Source organism: Maniola jurtina, chromosome 16, assembly GCF_905333055.1.
Source record: "Maniola jurtina chromosome 16, ilManJurt1.1, whole genome shotgun sequence".
Classification (NCBI taxonomy): Eukaryota; Metazoa; Arthropoda; class Insecta; order Lepidoptera; family Nymphalidae; genus Maniola; species Maniola jurtina.
In genome coordinates, this window is record NC_060044.1 from 2,832,443 (window position 1) to 2,859,870 (window position 27,428).

General features: G+C 37.5%; 1 protein-coding gene across 3 annotated transcripts in view; it reads right to left on the reverse strand.

The window, feature by feature from the left end:
- LOC123873266 (UDP-glucosyltransferase 2) overlaps window positions 1–27,428 on the reverse strand; it is a 55,518-nt gene that overhangs the window by 27,238 nt on the left and 852 nt on the right. For all 3 annotated transcript variants that reach the window (XM_045918053.1, XM_045918051.1, XM_045918052.1), the window contains exon 2: window positions 1,470–1,594. In XM_045918053.1, coding sequence (XP_045774009.1) covers window positions 1,470–1,472 — 3 coding nt within the window. In that variant the 5' untranslated portion in view covers window positions 1,473–1,594. The remainder of the gene's footprint in view (window positions 1–1,469; window positions 1,595–27,428) is intronic.

Sequence of the window (27,428 nt, forward strand, 5' to 3'; positions counted from 1 at the left end):
AAAACTTTGACCATTAGTACGTGGTACCGTAATATGTACGTTTCCGCATGCGTAATGCGACTCGTTTTGATGGTATGTACTGTTATGTAATTCTTCATAAGATTATATATCACATACATACTGATATGAGAATGATCTATTAGAGTGGTCTTAATACAGATTTGAAATTGTATGGAAGTAATCGGCCAAGGTAATGCAATAGTTTTTTTTACATTCATTGTGCTACATGTTGTAACCTTTTACCTTTTTAACCCCCAACCCAAAAAGATGGTTGTTATAAGTTAGACGTGTGTATCTGTGTATCTGTCTGTGACATCGTAGCTCCTTAACGAATGAACCGATTTTAATTTAGTTTTTTTGTTTGAAAGGTGGCTTGATCGAGAGTGTTCTTAGCTATAATCGAAGAAAATCGGTTCAGCCGTTTGAAAGTTATCAGCTCTTTTCTAGTTTTCTTATAGAGGTTTTTGTGTCGGGGGTTTTTTAAATTTTGAGTTATCATATCAACTGAATATTATGTAGGCTTTGCTCAAAACTACTGGTTGATTTTAAAACAAACTGTTTTAGGTATTCAATAGCTAACACCATAGAGCAGATTCATAGAATATTTTATGGTTATATTAGCCTCCAGGGGGCAGTGTACTATGTTTTTTTTTTGTTTTTTGGGGTTCCGTACCTACCTCAAAAGGAAAATCAGAACCCTTATGATATCACTTTGTTGTCTGTCTGTCTGTCTGTCTGTCCGTCCGTCCGTCAGTCCGTCCGTCGTGCCTGTCAAGAAACCCCATAGGGTACTTTCCGTTGACCTAGAATCATGAAATTTGCCAGGTAGGTAGGTCTTATAGCACAAGTAAAGGAATAAATCCGATAACCGTGAATTTGTGGTTAAATCATTAAAAAAATTAAAATGTGTTTCAATTTTCAATGTAAGATAACTACACCAAGTGAGGTATCAGAATATGAAAGGGCTTTGTACTTGTACATTCTAAAACTGATTTTTATTTATTTTATCGTGCAAAATGACGGAAAAAATACCCGAGTACGGAACCCTCGGTGCGGGAGTCTGATTCGCACTTGGCCGGTTTTTTTAAAATCTATTGAATGTTTAATTTATTAGAAAAGGAGTATTTTTATCGGTTCATCATATTTCATTCACTTGCTAATAGTGCTAATTTGTTAGCGAAAAAATCCTAGACTAAGTATACAAAATTGGCAGAGCGTTAATTCAGTGTAATGGTACGCTTGACGTTTCCACTGCTCTCTGTCTTGCTTATCCGAAAACCGTAAATTTGTGGTCATACATTACAAAAAAAAGGTGGAAAGTACCATGTACCATCCAAATCTTGTACCATGGCACGGAACCCGTAGTGCGCGAGTCCGACGCGTACTTGGCCGGTTTTTTATTCATTCGTACGCGATAAAGATTTATAATAAGGCGAAATAAACAGACTGTCCGGAAGTCCGGCACTCACCATGATGAAAAGGAAATCGCAATAAAGCTGGCAACACTGCACAATTCACTGTTATTATCACATCCACTGTAACACTCACTTCACTAACACTGACTGTCTTGAGAATGCACCGCTCTCGAGCAGACCTGCAAAAAAACATTATTATAACATCTAGTGAAAGTCGTGACGTGGTTGAGATAATTTTGGCAACGTATTGTTAACGTAAGACCACACTAGGAACTTTTTGTTTCAAGGCCTGATATTAGGAAACTATGTATTGATCAAAAAAAAAACTTTTTTATTAAATTAAAATTTTCCACGTACTTTTGAATTTTCAAATGCATCTACCACTGGTTCGGAATGCCTTTCCTACCGAGAAGAACCAGCAAGGAACTCAACAAAAAGTACCTAATTGCAGTCTCGCGCATTGCTGGAGCGAGCTGCAGGTCAAATCCACGCTTTTTAACCCCGGACCCAAAAAAGGGGTGTTATAAGTTTGACGTGTGTATCTGTGTATCTGTCTGTGGCATCGTAGCTCCTAAACTAATGAACCGATTTTAATTTAGTTTTTTTTGTTTGAAAGGTGGCTTGATCGAGAGTGTTCTTAGCTATAATCCAAGAAAATCGGTTCAGCCGGTTGAAAGTTCTCAGCTCTTTTCTAGTTACTGTAACCTTCACTTGTCGGGGGTGTTATAAATTTTTAATTTACACTTGTTTATCATATCACACTAATATTATAAAGGCGAAAGTTTGTATGTGTGTGTGTGTGTGTGTGTGTGTGTGTGTATGTTTGTTACTCCTTCACGCAAAAACCACTGGATGGATTTGGATGAAATTTAGAATGGAGATAGATAATATCCTGGATTAGCACATAGGCTACTTTTTATCCCGGAAAATCAAAGAGTTCCCACGGGATTTCAAAAAACCTAAATTCACGCGGGCGAAGTCGCGGGCATCGGCTAGTAGGTACATAATCTTCGATTCTTTTTTTCTTTTTGATTGATTGTTGCTTTTTCAGGAACATAATTTTAATAGATTTTTAAACTTGTGTAAAGGCAAGTCCAAAATTGATTGCGGAGTTTCGATATAAATGATGTATACTCATTTCCACAAACGACTTTTGGACCTTTCGTGGGAATCGCACGCCTTTTGTTTTTCATACTTGAGACAACATCTTGTCGGGCGACATGTCGTTAATCCATTCACCCGTTGAGATAGCTAGGACAATTTGCCTTTTTTGCACTTAAGTTCCGAGCTTGAAATAATTTATAATACAGATTTTGAGTTTAGTCACGAAAAAGATACTCGTAAGATCTTGCTTCATGACATCAGCGTTGAAGAGTTTTAGAAAGAAAACCTTGATTCAGAGCGGAAACGCAGCTTACATGTTGTGTTAGGTACCTATACATAGTATATAGGTTATACCTATATTATATAGGTAGGTATAGGGTCGGACATAACCACAGTGCTCCCCGTGGCCGGGGGTACCCATGATTTTCCTCACGAAAAAAAGGTATTTAAGCTTAAAGTCACCAGTAATTTCAACTCGTGACGTAATAAATAACTTCCCGAGGAGAGCTGCGGGGTGATTGTCTAACTCAGTGCCTAACACTGAATGATAGACACCGAGCTCATTTTTATTAAGCTAAACGACAAAATGTGAAGTGACACTAATTAATTATAGGTCATAGAAGTTATCAAGACAAGAATCTTTATAAAGGACCTGGTTTTCCCCGCAGAATTCCAGTCGATATAAAAGTGGGGTGTTATAAGTTTGACGTGTGTATCTGTGTATCTGTGTATTTGTCTGTGGCACCGTAGCGCCTAAACGAAGATTATCAGCTCTTTTCTAGTTTTTTGGAGAGTAGCATTTTTTTTAAACTTATGTAGGCTTTTGTTTTTTGTGTTCAATGTGCGATATTATGGCATATGGCATCTGCACTAGGAAGGAAGAAATAAATTGCAAATATACTAGCCGGTTACATAGGCATATTTAATGGCACACCGATGTTATTTGATCAGCATCAAGGCGACTCATGCGCATCTTGCAACTTGCTTTAAGGTTCCGTACCCGTAAGTTGCCAAGAGAACCCATTACCTCTTTTTAAATTAAAAATTAGGTACATAGTGTTAATTTAGTAGGTACAATGGTACGGAACCCTTCGTTTGCGAGTCCGATTCGAACTTGACCGGTTTTATTATAACCTTTTGCTTTGACATTTAAATAAATAAGTAATTAAAGAAATTTAATCCTACTTAATCTTGACTAAGAGCCTACTTATGTATAAGAATACAGTTTATATTATGTGTGTGTATTTTTTTTTTTTTAAATTATAACACTTGGCCAAAACGAGGTTATTTTGTCATTTTTGTTCCCATAACCCAAATAGTTATTCACTTTCCATTTAGGTGTTATATAATTTTAATTAAACTCGGTTAAATGCTTCGGTTTTTTGAGTTAACATCACAATATATTATTATCATACTGAGATCCTAGCTTCATTTGACGATTCGAGGTACCTATCAAGAACATGGGCTTGGTGTAGCTGGATACTGCAAACCATCCAGGCCAAAGACCTGTTTTGTGTAATTGGTGCCAAGCACCTGTTTTCGCTCTGTCAATGTACCAAATATGATCAAATCGATTCTCTCTCCTGTCGAATTTGTTGGCTCACTGACGCATGGCGATTGAAACTTCCTTGTGACTATCACTAAATTACTCACGTCAAATCTATACATAATATACTATGCTATTTAATGAGCATGCAACATCTAAGTAGCTATTCCAAGATATTTGGACTGCAAACCGACTGCAAAGGAGAAAATAAAAGTTAAGATGTGGATATTGTGCAGTTGATACAACTGCGCAAGATTGCGTGGTCCGCGTGCAGTCAGCATACAATTCGCACTATGAACCAGAACTACAACTGCTTTGGACCTCGAAGAATGTATTTTAAAATCATTAAGAGGTTGCTTAAACGGCCTTCTGAAAAACTAGGTTTACAAAATAATGACACACCCCACTTAAAATTTAAAAAACCCCCGACACAAAAACCTCTATAAGAAAACTAGAAAAGAACTGATAACTTTCAAACGGCTGAACCGATTTTATTCCATTATAGCTAAGAACACTCTTGATCAAACCACCTTTCAAACAAAAAAAAACTAAATCCAAAATAGGTTCATTCGTTTAGAAGCTACGATGCCACAGACAGGTACACAGATACACACGTCAAACTTATAACACCCCTCTTTTTGGGTCGGGGGTTGAAAAATGGCGCAACATCGTGAAGAAGGTGATATCTCGAGGGAGCCACGATCCTCAAAATTGAGGGAGGAGAAATACTCAAAGTGGCAGTTTTACGTGAGTTAAACTTTCCACCGAAAAACCCTGAAAATTCTATTATTGTTATTAGCACACGGAATGAAGAACTAAACAAAATTATGGACCCCTATCTTATGCACGTTCGAAACCACTGATATACGCACGTCTTGACCTGTTATTATGTCTACTATAGCATCTTTATTACAAAACTTTTGATTGGAGCATTGCATCTTGAAGCGTTGCATCAACGCGATTCGTTATTAGTATTAGCTAATATGTATGAAATAATATGGTAATAAGAAAGAGCTTTATGTAATTTTTTTATTTATATCCAATGAAGCAAGAAATGGATGATGAATCATCACTAACTGATTAGGTGTGATTGAAATCAAGCGAAGCGCCTGATAACCGTTGGCACTTGGGGGTTTTTATTCAGATACAAGTTAGCCCTTGACTGCAGTCTCACTTGGTGGTAAGTGATGATGCAGTCTAAGATGGTAGCGGGCTAACCTGAAAGGGGTATGGCAGTTTTCATGAAACCCATACTCCTTTGGTTTCTACACGGCATCATACCGAAACGCTAAATCGTTTGGCAGCACGACTTTGCCGGTAGGGTGGTAACTAGCCACGGCCGAAGATTCTCACTAGACCAGACTAGAAATTTAGGAATTATAAAATTCCAAACCCCTGCCGGGAAACGAACCCGGGACCTCCCACTGCACTTATCATTGCGCCAGGCAGGCCGTCGTCATAATATGTTCTGGTTAAAGTTTGAATAGCGAAATCAGTGTGAAAAGCGCGTTACTCCAGCCACGATCGAGGTGTAAATAAACGTGCGTAATGCGTGACATACTGACACGGCTTTCGATTACGTATTCCATAGAGATCAGCCCGCTCGCTTTAGGGCGGTTACACACTAGCGTTTTTTTCTACGCGTAATACGCTCACTTTAGTGTACGCGCTTACATGCACGCTACGTTCCGCACTTCAATAAATCGAATGTGCCTCCACGCGCCTTTTCCAGCGTCTTCACTCTATTAGTCTGATCAGTAGGTTGGTCAGTAGCAAGATGGATTCCAAGCCGTTTTTTACTCGCGCATATACGACCTATTGCGCTAAGCTAATGCGCGTAAATACGTAAATATGCATACGCATTAAAAAACGCTAATCTGAAACCGCTCTACAAGATGAAAATAATTCTATTATAGTCAAATTGTGAATTCTGATCATAGTATGTAACACGTACTGTTCGTTTTATATTCTATGGCAAGTGTCCAATAGCAATAAAACTTGCAGAATATCAGGCTACTCACTAATTGTTCAATGTGAACACTCGAAGCAAATCAATTGCAAGTTTTGCATAAACTTGCAGAAACTGACATTGACAGCTGACTTTTGTGAGTTTTATTGCTAGGGGGCACTTGTCTTTAAGCCTTATTGCTATTCCTTTACAAGTTGTTCCGGAAGGATTTATTTTATGCGACAGTTAATTTTGCTGGGATTTTAGTGACGACCATCGTAGTGCAGTAATCTTCAGAAGCGGGACGTCCCGGGTTCGACTCTTACCTAAGTCAATCAGATTTTTTTTTAATTTCTCAATTGTCTCTGGTCTGGTATTGTAGGAGGCTATGGCTAGTTAGCAACCCATACCGGAAAAGCCGTGCCATCAAGTGATTCAGTGTGTACGATGCTGCGCAGAAACTGTACACTTACCTAATACAGATTACTACCGTATTCATTACAGAACCGAATAGGTGTTGGGGTCCCAAGGTGCTAGCATGATGACCTCGCAACAGAAAGCGCAGCTTTGGAACACCCCCCTAATACCTACATGGGCAGACGGCATCAAAGAGTAGCAGCGAGCCGCTGGATTCAGGCCGCGCAAGATCTTGGCGTGTGGAAGTCCCTACAAGAGGCCTATGCCCAGCCCACAGGTGGTTATGGGCTCTTCTCAGACCTGGGCGCGTTTGGAACCCTCGTAGCTTTAGTTTTAAGTTTACGTAATTAATTATCACCTATTGGCGTCACTCAGAAAAGCAGGTATTATTTAAATATTTTTATCGAATTATTGGAATGTCCTCTCCAAAACCAACACAAAAAAAACACAAGTTTAATGTGTAAGGTTATCCGAGAGTTTTAATCTAAACAAACTAATGCCAAAATAAATAATTTAATTAGAGCGTGATTGCTATCACAACATCTAATTATCAGTTCACAACCCAAATACCGAAAATATGCGATATCGCTCCGAATCTCAGAAGGAGACTGAACTAAAACCTTCGAAACACCCGTATTTATGCAAGTTCAATCTTGTTGGCCACCTAGCAACAGATTGTAGGTATGACATCGAATGAGCCAAATATCGATTTTATCAAACTACCTGCATTAGGTAAATTAATAATTTTATATTATTTTTGACAACTCAAATCAACTTTTTAAAAATAACCTTACAGTTCGGCCGTCCTGAATTTAACACGCCCTCGTGTTTCTAAATAATCTTGTCATGTCAGTCGCGGGCTTCCTTGCCCTAAGTCAAATCCAAATCATGGGCTATCCTGCCCTCCGTCAAATCATTAAAACCTATCCTTGAACTGCCGAACTCTCAGTTTTAATATCAAATCAACAATAAATCCAAACGACTAACTTCTCATTCGATGTATACGAAATCTGAACCACTTATTGCAAATTACTTTCCACTACACAAAAGACTAAATTCTTAAAAAAAAAACTAGAAATTTTAATCACCAAATCAAACTCAATAAAAAAATTTAATCAAATGTGGGTTGTTTACAAAAAGATACCAAAGCGAAATTAAGGCAACGTGAGACACGTCCCGCTTCTGAATTATTGGCGTCACTCAGAAAAGCAGGTATTATTTAAATATTTTTATCGAATTATTGGAATGTCCTCTCCAAAACCAACACAAAAAAAACACAAGTTTAATGTGTAAGGTTATCCGAGAGTTTTAATCTAAACAAACTAATGCCAAAATAAATAATTTAATTAGAGCGTGATTGCTATCACAACATCTAATTATCAGTTCACAACCCAAATACCGAAAATATGCGATATCGCTCCGAATCTCAGAAGGAGACTGAACTAAAACCTTCGAAACACCCGTATTTATGCAAGTTCAATCTTGTTGGCCACCTAGCAACAGATTGTAGGTATGACATCGAATGAGCCAAATATCGATTTTATCAAACTACCTGCATTAGGTAAATTAATAATTTTATATTATTTTTGACAACTCAAATCAACTTTTTAAAAATAACCTTACACACCTTACAACTCTAACAATTCTGACCATCAAAAGGAGTATATAGGAATCTACTTTGAACAAAATATGATTTAGAGTTTGAGTTTGGTCCAGCCGGTAGTCGTCTGTCGGGCATTAATCATGATACGATACGAGCCGCACTTTGTTAATGATAGGAGTTTGACTTATGACTTGACTGGACGGGATATGGCATGGCAATCGTGTTTTTAATTAAGTATCTACAAGCAAACTAAAAAACACGATTGCCCTGACTGAAGCAAAGCGCTTGCCAACCTTCACCTTCACCTTCAGCTTCCATTTTGGCCGAAGCCCAAAGTTTGGCCGAAAAGGTTACCCATTTTGGCCAAAGGTGGCCGACGCCGGAAGTTTCGTCGAACATTGTACACCAAACTTTGTAGACTAAAGCACTAGATAAACTGAGACAGGTGTTTGCAATTTGCAGCCCAAATAGACCGTATTCTAGGGTTGACAAAAATCATCGCTCTTAAAGGATTTATTTATTTTAAGACTTAAAAAATCAATGATTATTAACATTTCATACAAACCTACATGTACTTACTTACTTACATTTTTTTAGTATTCTTTACTTACTAGACTAGTGAGTAAAATAGTTAGCTGTAAGCAGAAGACGACAAACCGCGCCTTACTTATGGTGTCTGAACTTTGAATAGGCTTAAGTATAAACTTAAAGGTATTTCTCCACACCATCTTTTAATGTGAACGTAATGAGAGGCGTGACTTTACAACAGGTATGGACGAAACTAATTAACACGTTACATCATAATTCACCATCTCGTGAGAACGTGTGGTCAAGCGTAAACTCATCATCATTAGAAAAACCGGCCAAGTGCGAGTCAGACTCGCGCACTGAGGGTTCCGTACTCGGGTAATTTTTCCAACATTTTGCACAATAAATCAAAAACTATACATAAAAATAAATAAAAATCTGTTTTAGAATGTACAGGTAAAGCCCTTTCATATGATACCCCACTTGATATCTTACTTTGAAAATTGAAACACATTTTAATTTTTTTTTAATGATGTAACCACAAATTCACGGTTTTCGGATTTATTCCTGTACTTGTGCTATGAGATCTACCTACCTGCCAAATTTCATGATTCTAGGTCACCCTATAGGTTTCTTGACAGACAGATAGACAGACAACAAAGTGATCCTACAAGGGTCTCGTTTTTCCTTTTGAGGTACGGAGCCCTAAGAAGTATGCACGAAGTAGCTTGTATAGTATATGCTAGGCCTTTTCAAACGTCGAAGGGCTGTGGTTTGAATCTACTCGTTTATCTGAGGATTCCAGGACCGGTTCAGAAAGTTGACTCTATCGAGACGAGATAGGAAATTTTAGTTACATTGTATGCATTTACATTATAATATTATTATTTACTAGAGAATGCCCGCGATTTCATCTGCGTGGATTTAGGTTATTAAAGATCCCTTGGGAACTGTTTAATTTTCCGGGGAAAAAAGTTGTCTATGTCAATTACAGGGACGCAAGCTATCTCGGTACCAAATTTCACACAAATCGGTCAAGCGGATGGGTCTTTAGGAATCCCGTGGGCACTCTTGGATTTTCCGGAATAAAAAGTAGCCTATGTCCATCCTTGTGATGTAAAGTAACGCTGTATCAAATTTCATCAGCAGACAGACATAGACACACTTTCGCATTTATAATATTAGTAAGTACATATGTATGTTTTATTACGTTTCAACCGCCGTGAGGAAATCTGCATGCTTGATACTTTTTCATTCATAATATTTTCACAGGTGCGTAAAATTTGCCTAACTTGACTAGCGTGGTGGACTAATGTCCTATACTCTCTTATATTGAGAGGAGACTCGTTCACAATAGAGGGCTAGTAAGATGTTGAGACGGTGAATGTAATTTTTTGGACTTGGATCTCGAGACAAAACGTCGCGTGTCGCAAAAATTGACCTCAAACCATTCGCAGTGACGCGGCCGTCTAAACTTAGCCAAAGTTGTAGCTTAGCGTTGATTTAGTTTTTCTCGTCGTTTTGTAACCTACACAGTCACCTCAATTGCCAAAGATCTTAAAATGGGTGTATCAGGTGACAGGTGTTATTTAAGACTCATAACTTACGCAGGTGTTTTATCACACAGATTTTTGTATATTTCGTATTAAAAGTTTAGCACATTCGACTTTTTTCTCAGTTTTGTTTTGTATCGTAATCCCCATTTACCGTTATCAGATACCTATTCCACTTTATTTCAGGAAAATGTTTCAGTTTAACATCTAAATAAGAAATTAATACCTGAATAGAAAAAGGCTTGGGTATTTTCTTTTAAGTTTATTTTCTCAGTAATATTTTTTACGTTTTGCGTTAATGATTGGCACGATTTTCTTGTTAACCGATTTCATAAAAGATTTATTTCATCGAATATAAGGTTCCTTTTATTTTATTCGATGTCGAACTAGCCCTCGACTGCGATCTTTCCTGGTGGTAAGTGATGATGCCAGTCTAAGATGAGATCGGAGCGGGCTAACCTGGCACGAATAGTTTTATTGAAACAACTAGCTGATACCCGCGACTTCGTTCGCGTGGATGTAGGTTTTTTAAAATTCCCGTGGGAACTCTTTGATTTTCCGGGATAAAAAGTAGCCTATGTGCTAATCCAGGGTATAATCTATCTCCATTCTAAATTTCAGCCCAATCCGTCCAGTAGTTTTTGCGTGAAGGAGTAACAAACATACACACACACCCACACACACTCACACACACACATACAAACATTCTCCTTTATAATATTAGTGTGATGTAGGGACAAACCAACCCCTAATCAGTTTCTATGCGCTAATGTACCGGATGGAACACTAATTCACTTGGCAGCATGACTTTGCTGGCGATAAGTGGTAGGTAACTATACCTAGCTAAGATCAAAGCCTCCAACCAGATCAGACCTAAGCCTATTGAGAAATTACCAATGAAATTAAACTTTCCTTAACGGGAATAGGGCATTGATCTTACTAGTGATTACCTATACTCGTAACGCACGAAGTCCAATAAAGAGTTTTATTATTAAAAACATCAGGTATTATATGGCCTTGTCTCTCTGCCCAGAGACAACTAATAAATAACATAAAATATATAATAATATTAAAATAAGTAATGACATAATACACAAATATTGTTAGCACACCGTTCGTCGACCGACGAAGACGACGCGAAACTCTAAAAAAAATTGTCAATATTTGATATTTGCTCGTTTCTTAGAAGAGATCGGCAAATTAACTTGGTTTATTTACTCGGAAATACCTTTTTTAAGAACGACCTCTAAAGATGTTTTTGGAAAATTAATGGATTACTCTATTATAATATTATTTTCGGTGTTTGTTAAAGTAATTATTTTTGTGCAGAAGCAGTTGATAAAATCAATCAGCAAATAATAAATCATTGCGATTGTTCTACTAATTTTTTGAATATCGAATAACTAGAAGTTCTAGTTCCATGAAGTTCACCTTATTTTTCCTGCAATTCGCAGAGCTGCGTTAAAGAAACCAGGCAGTTTTTATTATTTTACCTCTTTAAAATCATCATGATCATCATCATCAACCTATCGCCAGCTCTCTATTGAACACGCGGGTCTCCACTCAGACCGAGATGAGTTTGGCCAAAGTCCACCACGCTGGCCAAGTGCGGAATGTCAGACTTCACGCACCTTTGAGAAAATTATACAAAATTAGAGAATACCTACCTAGTACTTAGATACTACAATACAATATAATACACTATAAAATGTCGTTAAACCACGTTTTATAATCATTAGTGATTATAAAACGTGGTTACGTTTAACGACATTTTATATTGTAAATAACGGGTACTTCATGTCGTGTCGTGAGCACGACTCATGCAACTGAGTCGAAATATCGGCAGTTAAAACACCAAATTAATCGTGGTATTTACCGTATTATACAATACAAAAAAAGAATACTAGGTACCTACCCTCAGGCATGCAGGTTTCCTCACGATGTTTTTCTTCACCGCTAGAGCAAGCGATATTTAATTGCTAACTCTGAAAAGTTAAAGGTGCGTGTCCAGGATCGAACCTCCGATCTCCCGCATAGGAGGCCGACATCTTAACCACTGGACTATCACCGCTTTATTTTAACTCAATGTAAAAAAAAATTATATTAAAACTAATCACATTTAGGTACTTTATATGTATCTAATATACTAATACAGGGTGTTTGGTAATTAGTATATAATGACGACACGTACCCATGCTACTTAGATCTGATAAATACAATGCTGAAGTAAAATGACGAAATTAAATTATAAACCATACAAAATTTTAATTTTTTTTTCATGTCCAAGTTTTCATTGCCCTAACGTGACCTAACTCACTGAGATTTAGATAGGCCTTGGCCTATCTAAAGATAGCAAACATTCTCAGTGAGTTAGGGCGCGTTAGGGTCATGAAAACTTTGACATAATTTTTTTTTTTTAATTTTGTATGGAAATTTTTATAATTTTATTTCGTCAATTTACTTTAGCTTTGTATTTATCAGATCAAAGTAGCATGGGTACGTGTCGTCATTATATACTAATTATCAAACACCCTGTATACATGTAGATACAAAATTTACACAACTTTAATCAGGTAATAAAATACCAAACATATACTTACTAGGCGTATTCAAGCTATCTTAGGCAATCTAGTGATGAAAATCCATTGCAAAAACTTGATTCATCTAAAGTCGAATTTGTAAATCAACATCTAACGAAATAATGACCGTTTCCTTCAAGCCCTCCAATGAAGATAATTATTAAACATAACTAGGTAGGTGAGTAGTGTAAAGTAAAACAAACAAAAGAGCTCGAACGTAAAATATTGAAAGCTCGATGCAATCTATTTTAATTCCTGGGGGATGAAAACCAATCGAATTACTGAGTCGATACCGTAGGTCGATACCTAATAACAAAAATTGCAAAAATGATACCTACTTATTATCTGCCTACCGACTAGGTACCTGCTAGTAGAACTAGCACAGAATCGTAAAACTGTGGAACTAGTAAGTGGTAGTATGTATGCATTATACGCGTGAGAACCTCTTCTTTTTTTATGTCAAATAAAATGACATTGAACTTTTTCGATAACTTCAGATTTTAGTAGGTAGGATGTTGAATGGGACTTCGTCTGTGTTGGTGTTAGCTGGCGGGCGTGCTCTGCCTTTTTGGGGTGTTTTTTTGTTAAAACTGACTGGAAAACGCTCTATGGGGGTGTCGTGCGTATGTCGGCGAGCGCCGCGCCGGCACTGACGGGGTCCATACTTGTAGGTATAGTTTAACTAACTTGATACAAATAACTACAAACTTGACATTGGCTAATCTTTGTAAATCCAGACGAGAGAGATAAAAAAGGATAGCAAGAAAATCTGATCTCTAATGGCTGATATCTTCATGGATGATTTTGAAAATAAACATATTGTCAAAAATAATAATATTCTATATTACTACAGATATGTAGATGATATAATTATATGTTGGATGGGGACAGACGAACAATTGGACACATTTGTCAAAAACCTAAACAAAATACACCCGAAAATTAAATTCAAATCAGAATTAGAACTAGATAACTCTATAAGTTTCCTTGATCTAACTATAACTCGTGCTAACAATAAACACCAATTTGGAATTTTCCGGAAACCCACATACACTGACACAACCATACCCGCTTCATCCTGTCACCCTTGGCAACATAAACTCGCAGCATTCCATAGTTATGTTCATAGGTTGCTGTCTATTCCACTTGAGAAAGAAAACTATTTAAAAGAATTAAAAATTATTTACCACATGGCTCAGGCAAATGGGTACAACATTAATATTGTTAATAATATAATAAAAAAACAACAACTACGACGGATCAAAAAGGATTTATATTCATCGCCATCAGATAAAATAAACAAATACAAATCCAGTCTAACCTATTTTGGAACAGTGTCCGAGCGTATAGCTAAGACACTTAAAGCACATGATATACATGTTGCATTTAGGACTAATAATACACTTAAAAATATTTGCAACGGTAAAGATAAATTAAACAACAAACAAAAATCCGGCATTTATAAACTCGAATGCTCAGACTGCAAAGCCACATATATCGGTCAAACGGGTCGTAAATTTGAAACACGTTACAAAGAACATTTAGCCGCGGTTAGGAACAACCAACCCCAAAAATCACATTTTGCTAAACATCTCCTAGATAGTGGACACAAATTATCATCCGACCATTCATATAAAATCCTACACACTTGCGATAAAGGTCTTCGATTGAGCATGTTCGAACAATTAGAAATAATAAAACATAATAATAATAATCAATTTAAATTACTCAATGAACAAGTTAATGTTTCAAATTCACCGTTGCTTCGTTTGTTTGGAAGGGGTAGACTGGAGGGGGGCGGGGGTAGTACAGGGGGTGAGGGGGGTAATGGGCGGGGCAACAGTTGTGGGACTAAATAACAGTATATAATACCGCGCATTTGATTAGAACGTCACTTGACAATACAGCATTGTAAAGTCGAAATCTCCTGAGGATGCTCCGGTGTCGGGGCGAAACGTGCGTCGAGAGTAGTGGAAAAGTCTTGTGTGGTGTTGCATGTGAATGGTGGTGGCAGTGCTTGCTTGGGAACTTGGCTTTATTGCTTGGTTGGGGAGGTAAGCGGTGCTTAGCTTGTAACTGCATGTTTGACCATACAGATTTATCCTGTTGGCGGATTATAGCAAAATAATTTTTAACTGTTTCTTGCTAAACATGAACTTCCGCAAAGTAACGCCTGATTCTATCCAATATTTAAAAAAAAGGATGTTGAATAGATATTTGTAGGTCAGATAAGTGGTATAGAAAGCGAAAACAATAACTCTGTACAGAGATTCTTAGGTAGGCACCTATAGATAGATAGGTAGGTAGGCAAGTACCAGCCTGGAGTTAGGAATTCAGCGGTGTATTACCCCCATGCCTCGGAAAGCACGTAAAGTCTTCCTCCTTTGCCTAAACGCTCCCCGGTCATTTCGGATTGCCATTCATTGGACCATAAAGGGTAGGTACATGCATAGTGCATGTGGCCACAGCACGTTCGTAAGAGTTCCCGGAGCCTCTTAATAAGCCACCGAGGGAGTTTTTGTGGGTAGAAATCCCACATAACCCGGTCTCTCCTCAAAGAGATCAGGTATCTTGAGAAGATTTCTCCCGTCAACAAAGGTATATCGTCCGTGCAATTTTTTTTGTGAGTTAGGCTTACGCTTGACGATAATCATGCTAAACAGAGTAATGATGAGGTATAGGCTTGGTATAGGTTGGAGTGCGTTTGCCTAAAACATGCCTATAATATTATACTAGCTGACGCCTGCGACTTCGTCTGCGTGGATTTAGGTTTTTCGAAATCCCGTGGGAACTCTTTGGTTTTCCGGGATAAAAAGTAGCCTATGTGCTAATCCAGGATATTATCTATCTCCATTCCGAATTTCAGCCAAATCCGTCTAGTAGTTTTTGCGTGAAGGAGTAACAAAAACACACACACACACACACACACATACAAACTTTCGCCTTTATAATATTAGTGTGAAGTGTGATAGTGTGATGTGAAGTGTGATGTGATGTGATGTGATGTGATGCGTAATCTTTTGGAGATTGACCACCGTTACCGAAATTAAGTCAAGACTCGAGAAGACATTATCAGCCGTATTCACAATCATTACTATGAGGTCTCACAGTGCGCTCGAACGCATAGTGTAGGTTCCACCAATCAGATCATTGTAAATTGACGTGACACAGTCATCTGATTGGTGGAACCTACACTGTGCGTTCGAGCGCACTATGAGACCTCATAGTTACGTTTGTGAATACGGGTGTACAGGTATTTGGTAAGTACGTACTATTATTTTCCCTTCACTCTACCTACATGATTAGTGGTTTTGCCTGTCCTTGGTGGAAATTTCCCTCGCTTGGCAGTTGCCACGTCTCCCATAAATACTGTCAAGGTCAACAGCTTTCATATACCGAAAGATATTGCTCCACTCACATTTTTATCAAATATACTTACAAGCAGTTAGCACTGGTCGTATGTAATAAGAGCGTCCAACCCCTCAAAGACAAGACGCTATGTACAAAGTGCCACTCGGTAAAAAGTACTGGACCATTCGGCCAAAACAATGTATTGAGGTTTCGTCACAGTACACGTTAATTTAATAGTTGATATGCTATCTTAATCATTATCTTAACGCTTACTAGAAATGTGAAAATTTGGATGTTTGTTGCTCTTTCACCTTATTGAATTAAGACATAATTACTTTTTATTCCGGGGAATCGAGATGTTCCCGCGTTTTTAAAAACCTATATACACGCGGATGAAATTGCGAGAAATTCCAAGAAAATACGACATTTGCTTTCAAATTCTTATAAAATCTACATAAAGCAGTTTTCTTCACCTAGGTGTGTAACTTGATGTTAGCTGTTCATTTAATTAAAAGGACTTCGCAACACGGCAAATAATATGCAATTACGCATAAAAAAGTATTTAACGACTGGCTACTAGAACTAGCTTGATGCGCGCAACTTCGTTCTCGTGTATTTAGGTTTTTAAAATCTCGTGGAAACTCTTTGATTTTCCGGGATAAAAAGTATATAAGTATATAATTTATATTTATTTTATTTATATATTTATTTACAGCAACTTCCATACAAATTACAGATTCTAACGGACATCGTCGACCGAGTTGCCGGGCGACTAGTCGCCCGTGCTTAATAGGTCTTATATTTATTTTTTACATGAATTATGGAGTTGCGTTCCATATTTCCCTTTCTATTCTGTCAACGGAATGGTGGAATTTTCCGTCATCCCCTATTTACTAACCCCCGACCCAAAAAAAGGGTTACCTATAAGTTTGACGTGTATCTGTTTATCTGTCTGTGGCATCGTAGCTCCTAAACTAATGAACCGATTTTAATTTAGTTTTTTTTTTTTGTTTGAAAGGTGGCTTGATCGAAAGTGTTCTTGGCTATAATCCAAGAAAATTGGTTTAGCCCTTTGAAAGTTATCAGCTCTTTTCTAGTTACTGTAACCTTCACTTGTCGGGGGTGTTATAAATTTTTAATTTACACTTGTGAACTAAAACTTTTTTGAAAAAAGCTATAATATCTACGGAACCTTACTTTATGCGTATTCTAGATAGACCAGTTTTTCGTACATTATTGCATATTGTTATTTATTAGTTAACAAATTGTAATTATGTAAATAATGTCTGGGTCACAGTGACACCTTGAGAAATATAGCTAGATTAAAAACCAGTTCCAATTCGTTAGCTTTAATCAATAAAGATGCAGTAGGTATATAAATCGGAAATTAGTTAAAGGCATATCGATTTATGTCCATAGAAACTGGAAGTTTGAACTTGAATTCAAAATTAATTCAAAAAATGGTTCAATTGTTAATAAAAAAATTCAATGGCTTAAAACGCTTTCGAATGTAATATTTTACGTTTAAAATATTTTTAAACTAACAATTTTACTAACTCTCACTGTATGTAATACAACATGTAAACCTGACACTCACATCATAATAAACCTACTTACTAACAAAACTAACAGTAAAGGTAAAAACTGTAGATTAAAATAACTGGATAGTTGTAAGAAAAACCTATTGTATTTAAAGATAAGGAGTAAATAAAAGGCTCTACAACATTATAACGAGGCCAGGCGAGCATAATTTTGTAAGTTTGCAAAATTTTAAAATAAATAATTTTGTGAAGTTGTAAAATTTTGTAAATTGCGGAACTGCCTAGGTAATATAAATAGGTAATAACTCGGTGGGTTTCCCAATAGATTTCAATTTTCAATATGGGGTTATTCAAGGGGCGGATCAACAAATTCCTGAAAAGCGGGCTACATATTGTCGGTTCCTCTGGTGTTGCAAATGTTCATGGGTAGCGAATCATTCAAAATCATGTAACCCGCCTGCTGGTTTGTTCGTTATGTTATATATCCTATCCTGTTTTAAACATGCTCAAGTAAACATTGTTTATGTACGAATTCATCTTTCATTCGCCATGGTAATTTTTTCGTTAATATGTGTGGCAATAATAGGAATAAATAAAAAAGTAGACAGAGAAGCACTTATCTCTATGAGATCTCTCCCAGTGGCAGTGGGAGAGGTTGTTAAAGAAGAAGAATAAATACAACAGATAGCGGGTAGGATTTAGGAATCCCATTTCCTAGAAAAACTAAAGAAACAGTGACCAGGAAAACCAGATGGGGTCAACAGAAAATGCAGGTGTGAAATATTCAAATGTCGAACATGCTTGCAGGCTCCATTATGCAATACGTATAGTTCTTATAGTATATAACCTTACGCAAGAGCTAAGGTTTGCCGCTCTAGTACCCTAGGAAAAAGCAGGAAATCAGATGTCGACGGATCTAACTGGTTCCTAAGTACTTGTGTTGTTACGTAGTAGTGATCTGTTTGGCCTGCATCGATGGATGCTGCAATTGCATTCTTAGGGCGACCATTAGAGCGCTAACACTCTGGAAGCCAAGACGACGTCGCGTCGCCCGGCTACGTAGCCGTAGTAAAGTAGATCTACTACTAATATTATAAACGCGAAAGTTTGTATGTATGGATGGATGTATATTTCTTACTCTTTCACGCAAAAACTACAGGACGGATTTGGATGAAATTTAGAACGGAGATAGATTATACCCTGTATTATAACACATAGGTTACTTTCATCCAGGAAAATGAATGAGTTCCCACGGGATTTTTAAAATCCACGGGAACGAAGTTGCGGGCACCGGCTAGTTCGTAAAAAAATAATTAACACACTTAACAGACTTAACAATGGTCTGGCGTACCTATTTGTTATTTGGACTTTTTTGGTAACTTCATTTGGCTACGATATTTATCTAGAGGTAACCGGAGGTAACCATGGCTACGTCGCCATACTGTCCCTGTGTGTTAGGGCTCTAGATGATAGGTTTCGCTTTCCTTCTCCGTGGCTACGCTGTCAGTTTTGCTATAGTCACTGTTGATTGTAAACTGATTCATGTACACTGGTCAAACACTGGTGCAACTAAGGCGCGTCGCTCACTGGTAAGTCGAGGCGGCGTCGCGGCATCGTCGCGGCACGGTCGAGGCGTAGTCTTATGCAGCAGTCGAGGCACGGGCGGCTATGCTTCCTTTCAATTCGAAATCATTCAAAATGTCGTCCTTGCACTCGTATAAGTTATTAATTTAAATAGGAGACGATTTTGGGTACACCCATATTTAAGACATTGCGCTACGCTCTAAAAGAACCAAATTTGTTCTTTTAGGTCATAGTGTGCTACGCGTGACTTGCGAAAATATCTTGACAAGTTTAAAAAGTTTTATGGAATATCTCAAGAAAATTTCTATTTGCTATTGCAAAACACGAAGAATAATTACAGAAGAAAGACATTCATTGGTGGAAATCGATTTGCCCAGAAGAAAGGCTATTGATTACTCTAAGGTATGCATTTTATTTATATATTTCGTAAGGTATTAAAGGTAGATATTAATCTACTATTCTTAATATTAAATGGGCGTTTCTTCTCAAAATATTATTCTGGATAAGGGTTTAATTGGGTTCAATTTTAACATTGCTTTCAATATCGTCTGGCATATTGATAACACGTCTAAACGAAGCAAAACTCGAAACGAAATGACAAAATGGCGACGGCGTGGCGGCGTGGGCACATATAGCGCCCTCGCCGCGCCTGCACCTCGCCTCCGCCGCGCCTGCACCTCGCCTCCGCCGCGCCTGCACCTCGCCCGTGCCGCGACTGTATATGATGAGCGCACCGATATTTATTTCTAAAGAAAACCTAGACGCGGCGCGCCACTTGTGCGCCCTAGCCTCGACGCCGCGTCTCGACTCTTGAGTGTGTAAGCGACGCGCCTTAGCATGGTCACGGATAACTTTTTTTTTGTTGACGGGGGGAATCTTTCTAAGATATTCGATCTCTTTGGGAAGAGATCGGGTTATGAGGGATTTCTTGTTACTAAAAAGACAAGACGCTATGTACAAAGTGCCACTCGGTAAAAAGTACTGGACCATTCGGCCAAAACAATGTATTGAGGTTTCGTCACAGTACACGTTAATTTAATAGTTGATATGCTATCTTAATCATTATCTTAACGCTTACTAGAAATGTGAAAATTTGGATGTTTGTTGCTCTTTCACCTTATTGAATTAAGACATAATTACTTTTTATTCCGGGGAATCGAGATGTTCCCGCGTTTTTAAAAACCTATATACACGCGGATGAAATTGCGAGAAATTCCAAGAAAATACGACATTTGCTTTCAAATTCTTATAAAATCTACATAAAGCAGTTTTCTTCACCTAGGTGTGTAACTTGATGTTAGCTGTTCATTTAATTAAAAGGACTTCGCAACACGGCAAATAATATGCAATTACGCATAAAAAAGTATTTAACGACTGGCTACTAGAACTAGCTTGATGCGCGCAACTTCGTTCTCGTGTATTTAGGTTTTTAAAATCTCGTGGAAACTCTTTGATTTTCCGGGATAAAAAGTATATAAGTATATAATTTATATTTATTTTATTTATATATTTATTTACAGCAACTTCCATACAAATTACAGATTCTAACGGACATCGTCGACCGAGTTGCCGGGCGACTAGTCGCCCGTGCTTAATAGGTCTTATATTTATTTTTTACATGAATTATGGAGTTGCGTTCCATATTTCCCTTTCTATTCTGTCAACGGAATGGTGGAATTTTCCGTCATCCCCTATTTACTAACCCCCGACCCAAAAAAAGGGTTACCTATAAGTTTGACGTGTATCTGTTTATCTGTCTGTGGCATCGTAGCTCCTAAACTAATGAACCGATTTTAATTTAGTTTTTTTTTTTTGTTTGAAAGGTGGCTTGATCGAAAGTGTTCTTGGCTATAATCCAAGAAAATTGGTTTAGCCCTTTGAAAGTTATCAGCTCTTTTCTAGTTACTGTAACCTTCACTTGTCGGGGGTGTTATAAATTTTTAATTTACACTTGTGAACTAAAACTTTTTTGAAAAAAGCTATAATATCTACGGAACCTTACTTTATGCGTATTCTAGATAGACCAGTTTTTCGTACATTATTGCATATTGTTATTTATTAGTTAACAAATTGTAATTATGTAAATAATGTCTGGGTCACAGTGACACCTTGAGAAATATAGCTAGATTAAAAACCAGTTCCAATTCGTTAGCTTTAATCAATAAAGATGCAGTAGGTATATAAATCGGAAATTAGTTAAAGGCATATCGATTTATGTCCATAGAAACTGGAAGTTTGAACTTGAATTCAAAATTAATTCAAAAAATGGTTCAATTGTTAATAAAAAAATTCAATGGCTTAAAACGCTTTCGAATGTAATATTTTACGTTTAAAATATTTTTAAACTAACAATTTTACTAACTCTCACTGTATGTAATACAACATGTAAACCTGACACTCACATCATAATAAACCTACTTACTAACAAAACTAACAGTAAAGGTAAAAACTGTAGATTAAAATAACTGGATAGTTGTAAGAAAAACCTATTGTATTTAAAGATAAGGAGTAAATAAAAGGCTCTACAACATTATAACGAGGCCAGGCGAGCATAATTTTGTAAGTTTGCAAAATTTTAAAATAAATAATTTTGTGAAGTTGTAAAATTTTGTAAATTGCGGAACTGCCTAGGTAATATAAATAGGTAATAACTCGGTGGGTTTCCCAATAGATTTCAATTTTCAATATGGGGTTATTCAAGGGGCGGATCAACAAATTCCTGAAAAGCGGGCTACATATTGTCGGTTCCTCTGGTGTTGCAAATGTTCATGGGTAGCGAATCATTCAAAATCATGTAACCCGCCTGCTGGTTTGTTCGTTATGTTATATATCCTATCCTGTTTTAAACATGCTCAAGTAAACATTGTTTATGTACGAATTCATCTTTCATTCGCCATGGTAATTTTTTCGTTAATATGTGTGGCAATAATAGGAATAAATAAAAAAGTAGACAGAGAAGCACTTATCTCTATGAGATCTCTCCCAGTGGCAGTGGGAGAGGTTGTTAAAGAAGAAGAATAAATACAACAGATAGCGGGTAGGATTTAGGAATCCCATTTCCTAGAAAAACTAAAGAAACAGTGACCAGGAAAACCAGATGGGGTCAACAGAAAATGCAGGTGTGAAATATTCAAATGTCGAACATGCTTGCAGGCTCCATTATGCAATACGTATAGTTCTTATAGTATATAACCTTACGCAAGAGCTAAGGTTTGCCGCTCTAGTACCCTAGGAAAAAGCAGGAAATCAGATGTCGACGGATCTAACTGGTTCCTAAGTACTTGTGTTGTTACGTAGTAGTGATCTGTTTGGCCTGCATCGATGGATGCTGCAATTGCATTCTTAGGGCGACCATTAGAGCGCTAACACTCTGGAAGCCAAGACGACGTCGCGTCGCCCGGCTACGTAGCCGTAGTAAAGTAGATCTACTACTAATATTATAAACGCGAAAGTTTGTATGTATGGATGGATGTATATTTCTTACTCTTTCACGCAAAAACTACAGGACGGATTTGGATGAAATTTAGAACGGAGATAGATTATACCCTGTATTATAACACATAGGTTACTTTCATCCAGGAAAATGAATGAGTTCCCACGGGATTTTTAAAATCCACGGGAACGAAGTTGCGGGCACCGGCTAGTTCGTAAAAAAATAATTAACACACTTAACAGACTTAACAATGGTCTGGCGTACCTATTTGTTATTTGGACTTTTTTGGTAACTTCATTTGGCTACGATATTTATCTAGAGGTAACCGGAGGTAACCATGGCTACGTCGCCATACTGTCCCTGTGTGTTAGGGCTCTAGATGATAGGTTTCGCTTTCCTTCTCCGTGGCTACGCTGTCAGTTTTGCTATAGTCACTGTTGATTGTAAACTGATTCATGTACACTGGTCAAACACTGGTGCAACTAAGGCGCGTCGCTCACTGGTAAGTCGAGGCGGCGTCGCGGCATCGTCGCGGCACGGTCGAGGCGTAGTCTTATGCAGCAGTCGAGGCACGGGCGGCTATGCTTCCTTTCAATTCGAAATCATTCAAAATGTCGTCCTTGCACTCGTATAAGTTATTAATTTAAATAGGAGACGATTTTGGGTACACCCATATTTAAGACATTGCGCTACGCTCTAAAAGAACCAAATTTGTTCTTTTAGGTCATAGTGTGCTACGCGTGACTTGCGAAAATATCTTGACAAGTTTAAAAAGTTTTATGGAATATCTCAAGAAAATTTCTATTTGCTATTGCAAAACACGAAGAATAATTACAGAAGAAAGACATTCATTGGTGGAAATCGATTTGCCCAGAAGAAAGGCTATTGATTACTCTAAGGTATGCATTTTATTTATATATTTCGTAAGGTATTAAAGGTAGATATTAATCTACTATTCTTAATATTAAATGGGCGTTTCTTCTCAAAATATTATTCTGGATAAGGGTTTAATTGGGTTCAATTTTAACATTGCTTTCAATATCGTCTGGCATATTGATAACACGTCTAAACGAAGCAAAACTCGAAACGAAATGACAAAATGGCGACGGCGTGGCGGCGTGGGCACATATAGCGCCCTCGCCGCGCCTGCACCTCGCCTCCGCCGCGCCTGCACCTCGCCTCCGCCGCGCCTGCACCTCGCCCGTGCCGCGACTGTATATGATGAGCGCACCGATATTTATTTCTAAAGAAAACCTAGACGCGGCGCGCCACTTGTGCGCCCTAGCCTCGACGCCGCGTCTCGACTCTTGAGTGTGTAAGCGACGCGCCTTAGCATGGTCACGGATAACTTTTTTTTTGTTGACGGGGGGAATCTTTCTAAGATATTCGATCTCTTTGGGAAGAGATCGGGTTATGAGGGATTTCTTGTTACTAAAACTCGCTCGGTGACCATCCATCTACACCAGTCACGGATACTGAAATTCAGTAGGTACGAATTGCAGTGCATTATAACTTTTTTTTTTACTGCAAATGAACCCGTTCCAAAAATTCAAAATTCAAAATATTTTTGTTCAATTAGACTTTTTTACAAGTATGTACTTTTGAATCGGCCAAAGCATCTGCCACAGGTTCGGAATGCCTTTCCCACCGAGAAGAACCAGCAAGAAACTCGGCGGTTGCTCTTTTCAAAGATTATGTCATACGTAGAAACCAATCAGGAGTCATAGGTTCAATGTAATTGCCATACCCATTCCAAGTTAGCCCATTTCCATCTGTATCATCACTTACCACCAGATAAGATCTCAGTCACTTCACACAGTCAGCGAGGGTAGTGAGTTGGAATAAAAAAATACAGTTTATCAGAATTAGGCACAATAACTAACTTGAGAAACACTCACAGCTCAAAGTTACTAAAAATTATTATCAAAGTTTCAAGTCGTGGTTTAGAATTTAGATAAAGCTATACTTACAAGAATTTTCATTTTCAAAACATCCACTTTGGTAACAAAGTCACAAGTTCTGAATTAGTTTTTACTGCCATGCCTATAACCCAGTTTGTTTTGTTGATTGGTTGCGGTCTCTTAGGAAATAATGCTTGAACTGCGATTGTTTCACTTTTTTGATACGTATAAGTTTCTACTCGTAAAGTTACTCCACCTTCATTAAGTACGTACCTAGGTACTAACCTTTTCCCGCGACTTACTTCGCGGTGCATATACATAAAGATATAATTTATAGCCTATAATTATTACCTACTTTTGAATAAAGGAGCTTTTTAATGGCAAAAGAATTATTTATTAGTAGCCTAGGTATTTGTGTCCGGGATGCATGCTATCACGACTGCAAAACTGTGCTATCACTTAATCAAACTCAAAACACAAACTCAAATCATTCATTCAAAGTACTTATTAAGTAAGGTACTATTGTACTCCTTTGGTGGTCGGAATTGCTAGATTTGTAAGATGATGTACTTGGTGATAATTAATTACGTAAACTTAAAACTATTTGCTACGGGGGTTCCAAACGCGCCCAAATCTGAGATGATGAGTGTCACATAGATGATTCCCGCGGCTTCGTAAATGTGGATTTATGTTTTTCTAACATCCCGTGGGGACTCTTTCATTTTCAGGTATAAAAAGTAGCCTATGTCCACTGAGGTAGATATAATAATACGTAGTATTATTAGTTCAATGCCTATGTCAGCCCCTGGGATACAAACTGTCACCACCAATTTTCATCAGAATCGTTTGAAAAGATTTGCCATGAAAAGCTAGCAAACAGACAGACAGGTAGATACACAATCGCATTTAGGTAGGTACTGTACTTACTTAAAAACTTCTCAAATTGATTTAGAAACTTTAAATCTCTTTATTGCTACTCCATTTAGTTCAAAAATTCTTATCAGGATTAAGTTGTCTATCTTGACTTGCTCTTGAAAACTTTAATAAGAGTTTACGAACGCTGCAGATCGCCCCTTACCAACGAAGTTTCATAGGGACTTTGTCTGTGTCGGTGTTAGCTGGCGGGCGTGCTCTGCCTTTTTGGAGTGTTTTTTTTTTTTGTTAAAACTGACTAGAAAGCGCTCTAAGGGGGTGCCGTGCGTATGTCGGCGAGCGCCGGCACAGACGGGACTTGTATAGTTTAACTAACTTGTTACAAATAACTACAAACTTGACATTGGCTAATCTTTGTAAAGCCAGACGAGAGAGAAAAAAAAAAGTTTCATTGATACTTTATTTGAATACTAGATTATTCGTGCTAGCTTAACGTGGCCTACACCAAGGTCCTATTTTACCCCCCAAGGGATTGAATTTTCGGAAATCCTTTCTTAGTGGATATATATATACGTAAAAATTGCTATCTGTTTCCGCATGCCTAATTTCAGTCTGATCCGTCCAGTAGTTTGAGCCCTATATGTTGAGAGATCAGAACCTTTTTATTAATTTAGAATAGCGCAATGAAATTTTGTAAACACGCTCTGAAAACTAATATCCGTTTCTTACTAGATTAATGCAAAACATGTAGTTTCAAAGTTACACGGGGTCAAATATTTGCGATGGAACTTCAGCATGACGTCTACAAAAATTCACTGGTTTTTATTGGCTAAGCCATAGTTCCGTCCATATTACCTAATAAATATAAAAGCAAAAGTGTGGCTGTCTGTCTGCCGGTCTGTCTGTTGCCTTTTCAAAGCCAATCCTTTTACCCATGTGTTACAAAAGGTACAGAGATAACTTGAATCCCACAATGGATCAATTATTATATTCCACGGAAATCAATAGGTAATATTCCGAGGGATATTTAAAACTCAATCCGGGCGGATCTGGTTATTTACAACTTTAACATTTTAAGCACCTATTTCGATGCGGTTTACCATCGAACTAAGAATCAGCTTAACTTATGTGTTTACGTTTACATATTTTGAAACAGACCACAGTTTAGGTAATTGAACTTTTGCGACTCGAGTAAATCAGTTAGGTCATAAAAAGGCTGCAACTTTCTGGTGAAGATTTCGAAATCGTTTACCTACCTACCTAATAATATTCAACTTTTTGAAATATCTACCGATGATATTCAATAAGTTGAATATTATTGGCAGTAGGTTGATTGCGAAATCTTCACCGGAAAGTTGCAGATCAGTAGGTAAAGTTCAAAAATTCTGGGTTAAGTTGTCTAACTTGGTGTTGAAAACTTTAATTTCACAACTAAGTAGTTAGGAACGGTTTATGCAATGTGGAGTCTGATCGAAACTGATAAAAAATATTAAGAAAGCGTTAACGAACATTTCGCAGTACTGCAGCGTTTTTCCTTGAGTTTTTTTTTTCCTGTTGGAAACATTTTTAGTTCTAATTTGGCTCTAATTTTTTTTTAATTTATAAACTAGCGCTCGGCTGCAATCAGACCTGCTGGCAAATTATGATGTAGTCTAAGATTGAGCGCACTTAATTTAACCATTAGTAATAATATCATACACATATTAAAATTGGAAGGGAAAATTTAGTCTTATTTTAGGTAATGATAAGATTTTAAGTCTCAATATTGAAATGAAGTCATCATCACCAACATCAAAAACTCATCGCCGACACACTACTAAGCACGGGTCTTCTCTCAGTATGAGATGGGTTCGGCCATAGTACACCACGCTGGTCAACTGCGAATTGGCATACTTCACACACCTTTGAAAGCATCGTGGAGAACTCTCAAGCATGCAGATTTTTCCTAACAATGTTTTCCTTGCACTACCTAATTCCGAAAAGTTAGAGGTGTGTACCCAGTTTTGGACCTCTGACCTACGAATAGGAGACCGACGTTTTAACCACTAGGCT